Raw genomic sequence first — 2,500 nt, forward strand, 5'->3', positions numbered from 1 at the left:
GGTGGGTGGGAAGGGGAGGGGCTTATCTGGTTGACGTACCCTCCAGCAGGGTTGTTCTATAGTCGACTGACTCGTGGGAGACCATTTCATTAGTGGGGCTGACGCTCCTCGCGTTAGCCAGCCTGTCCAGATGCTGGATGTGACCCCGGCCATCATACCACACCTCAGACAGATCTAGAGACAGAGAGGGGAGGGGGAGGAGGGGGGAGGAGGAGAGAATTACTAAGAAAGGCGAAGCGTTTCCACCAGTGCGCCCCGCTCACAAACGTCTCGTAAACCCACCAGGCACAAACAAAACCCAGCAGATACTCATGCACACAGGTTAGAAAAGACGCACTGAACTCAGGTGGCAAGTACGCAAATACACACACACACACACACACACACACACACACACACACACACACATACACAGATATACAGAAAATACATACACACACACACAATTCAACTTGTTCTAAATATGCAGTTCCTGAAACTCCAGTTGATTTGTAATAAAATCAGAGCACGACACTTCATGCTTTTACTTTACTTTATATAAATATACATAGAACTTGTATGTCACTAACTTCATATCTTCATTTTGTAATATCTCTTATTGCTCTTACTTTTTACACAGGTGTATTACCTATACTGCTTGTTTTAAATAATTTGCATCTTTAAAGCTTCAAATATTTTTATTCTTTTTGATGGATTTTTAATAATTTACATATTTTCATGTTTGGATTTTTGGTTTTGCTTCTGACTTAAGCTGCTGAAAACATTTAATGAACCAGTGGGTCACTGCCTAACATTCAAGCTGAGTTTAGAAGCCTCTGTGTGAACTGAACTTTGACCTTTGACCCTTTGAACCAACTACAACATGACAACAGGTCTGCCCTTACCATCGATGTGTTTGTTCCTCCTCCACATCAGCAAAGTTCCCAGCAGCAGCAGCAGCAGGCTGACACACACGCAGCCCACGATGAGGCCGGTGTAGTCCTGCTCCTGCGCCAGCGTCACCTTGCCCAGGTGCCTGATGGAGTCCGCCTGCCGCCACTGAAAGAGGGGGGGGGGGGGGGGGCATAGGATAAAGGAAGCACATGTTAATAACAACAACAATTAATACTGGACCACCCCTTCTTCCTTAGGGAGGTCAGAGGTCAGGTGCATACTGTATACACTTTAATAATTTATTACATGTTGCCTTCAGCTGCCAGCCGGTGTGGTTGGAGTCAGTGCAGTGAGTAGTGGGGTTACCACACACCGAGAGCAATCAGTAGCTAAAATTAGACAACGTTTTAAACATTTTTATTATTATTATTAAACATAACGACTTCATTTAAGTTTTTGTTCGACTGTCTAAATATTGTTTTCTTAAAACTGCAGCACTATAAAGGAACAGAAGGTGTCACTGTCCTTAAACAGCCACACTGCTCTATATGTAAGCAGATGCTACATAAACATTCACCAGCACGGTGCAGATGACACATACAGTATGTCATGCATGGCAGATATGGTGCACACACAAGCATTGAAAAGCTATGGAGCTGGCATTCAGACATATGGTATGCAATAAGCACACGCACACGCACACACACACACACACACACACCCAAACACACATGCATCAGTCTGTTGCCACAGTCTGGAGGCAGATTACATCAGTGATATTGCTTGTGCCATTATTAGGTTTAGTGGAAATGAGGTTTCTACTGCTGCCTGCTGCTGCAGATGGGACAGTGTGTGTGTGTGTGTGTGTGTGTGTGTGTGTGTGTGTGTATGACTGTGTATAAATGAGACAATGTGGGCATGTCTGGAAGTAGGGGGATGTATGAATGTGTGTGTGTGTGTGTGTGTGTGTGTGTGTGTGTGTAGGTTCATGGAGCTAAGGGATATTGGCTGACCCTCCCCAGAGATAAAGGCTTTTCTTCTGAAGGCCAGTTCACAAGTCAACAGCGATGAGGCCGATAGCGTCTGGTCTGGGGCACGCCGGTGTTTTTGCCAGAGGGCGACCACTGGATATTATCTTGAAGGACGACATGAGGATGTCTGAAGCTCGGCATCTAATATTAGCTCGTATCATAAAGGCTAGATATATTTTTTTCATCAACCCTCTTATAACCTATTAGGATGTTTGGAGGGGTCTATGTTGCAAACAAAAGATGCAAAATTTCATAAGGAACTCAATATGTGACTTGCACTTTTTTTGCATTAAAATGATTTTTATAAGAAGTTGGGTGGAGCTGTTAGATTTACTAGCTAAACTAGTTAAAGGCTATTTGTAAGTTTTCTCTGCTGCTGAACGAGGTTTCTTGTCGGGAGCGGGTGGTGGTGATTGTCGCATTTACAAGACAAGAGGTTATAATACGCACGCTGAGCCGCGCTACGTCTTCAGGGCAGATTGGAGGCTACAGTGAGTCGCTATCGGAAAGGGACAAGACAGGCTGGGGCTAGCTGGTTAGCATGCTAACCTCATGTGACAAGAGTTAACGTTGGTCTTTCCGCTTTTGGAGACAGC

At 44.6% G+C, this 2,500-nt stretch overlaps 1 protein-coding gene across 1 annotated transcript in view; it reads right to left on the reverse strand.

Annotated features, from left to right (window-relative positions):
- Nucleotides 1-2,500, reverse strand: part of met (MET proto-oncogene, receptor tyrosine kinase) — a 60,251-nt gene that overhangs the window by 13,480 nt on the left and 44,271 nt on the right. The window contains exons 16-17 of the mRNA XM_023429497.2: nucleotides 885-1,038; nucleotides 40-174 (exon numbers count right to left, since the gene is read on the reverse strand). Coding sequence (XP_023285265.2) covers nucleotides 40-174; nucleotides 885-1,038 — 289 coding nt within the window. The remainder of the gene's footprint in view (nucleotides 1-39; nucleotides 175-884; nucleotides 1,039-2,500) is intronic.

The sequence above is a fragment of the Seriola lalandi genome, unplaced genomic scaffold, assembly GCF_002814215.2.
Source record: "Seriola lalandi dorsalis isolate HSWRI2012SDOR001 ecotype SW California unplaced genomic scaffold, Sedor1 jcf7180002054894, whole genome shotgun sequence".
In the NCBI taxonomy this organism is placed as follows: Eukaryota; Metazoa; Chordata; class Actinopteri; order Carangiformes; family Carangidae; genus Seriola; species Seriola lalandi.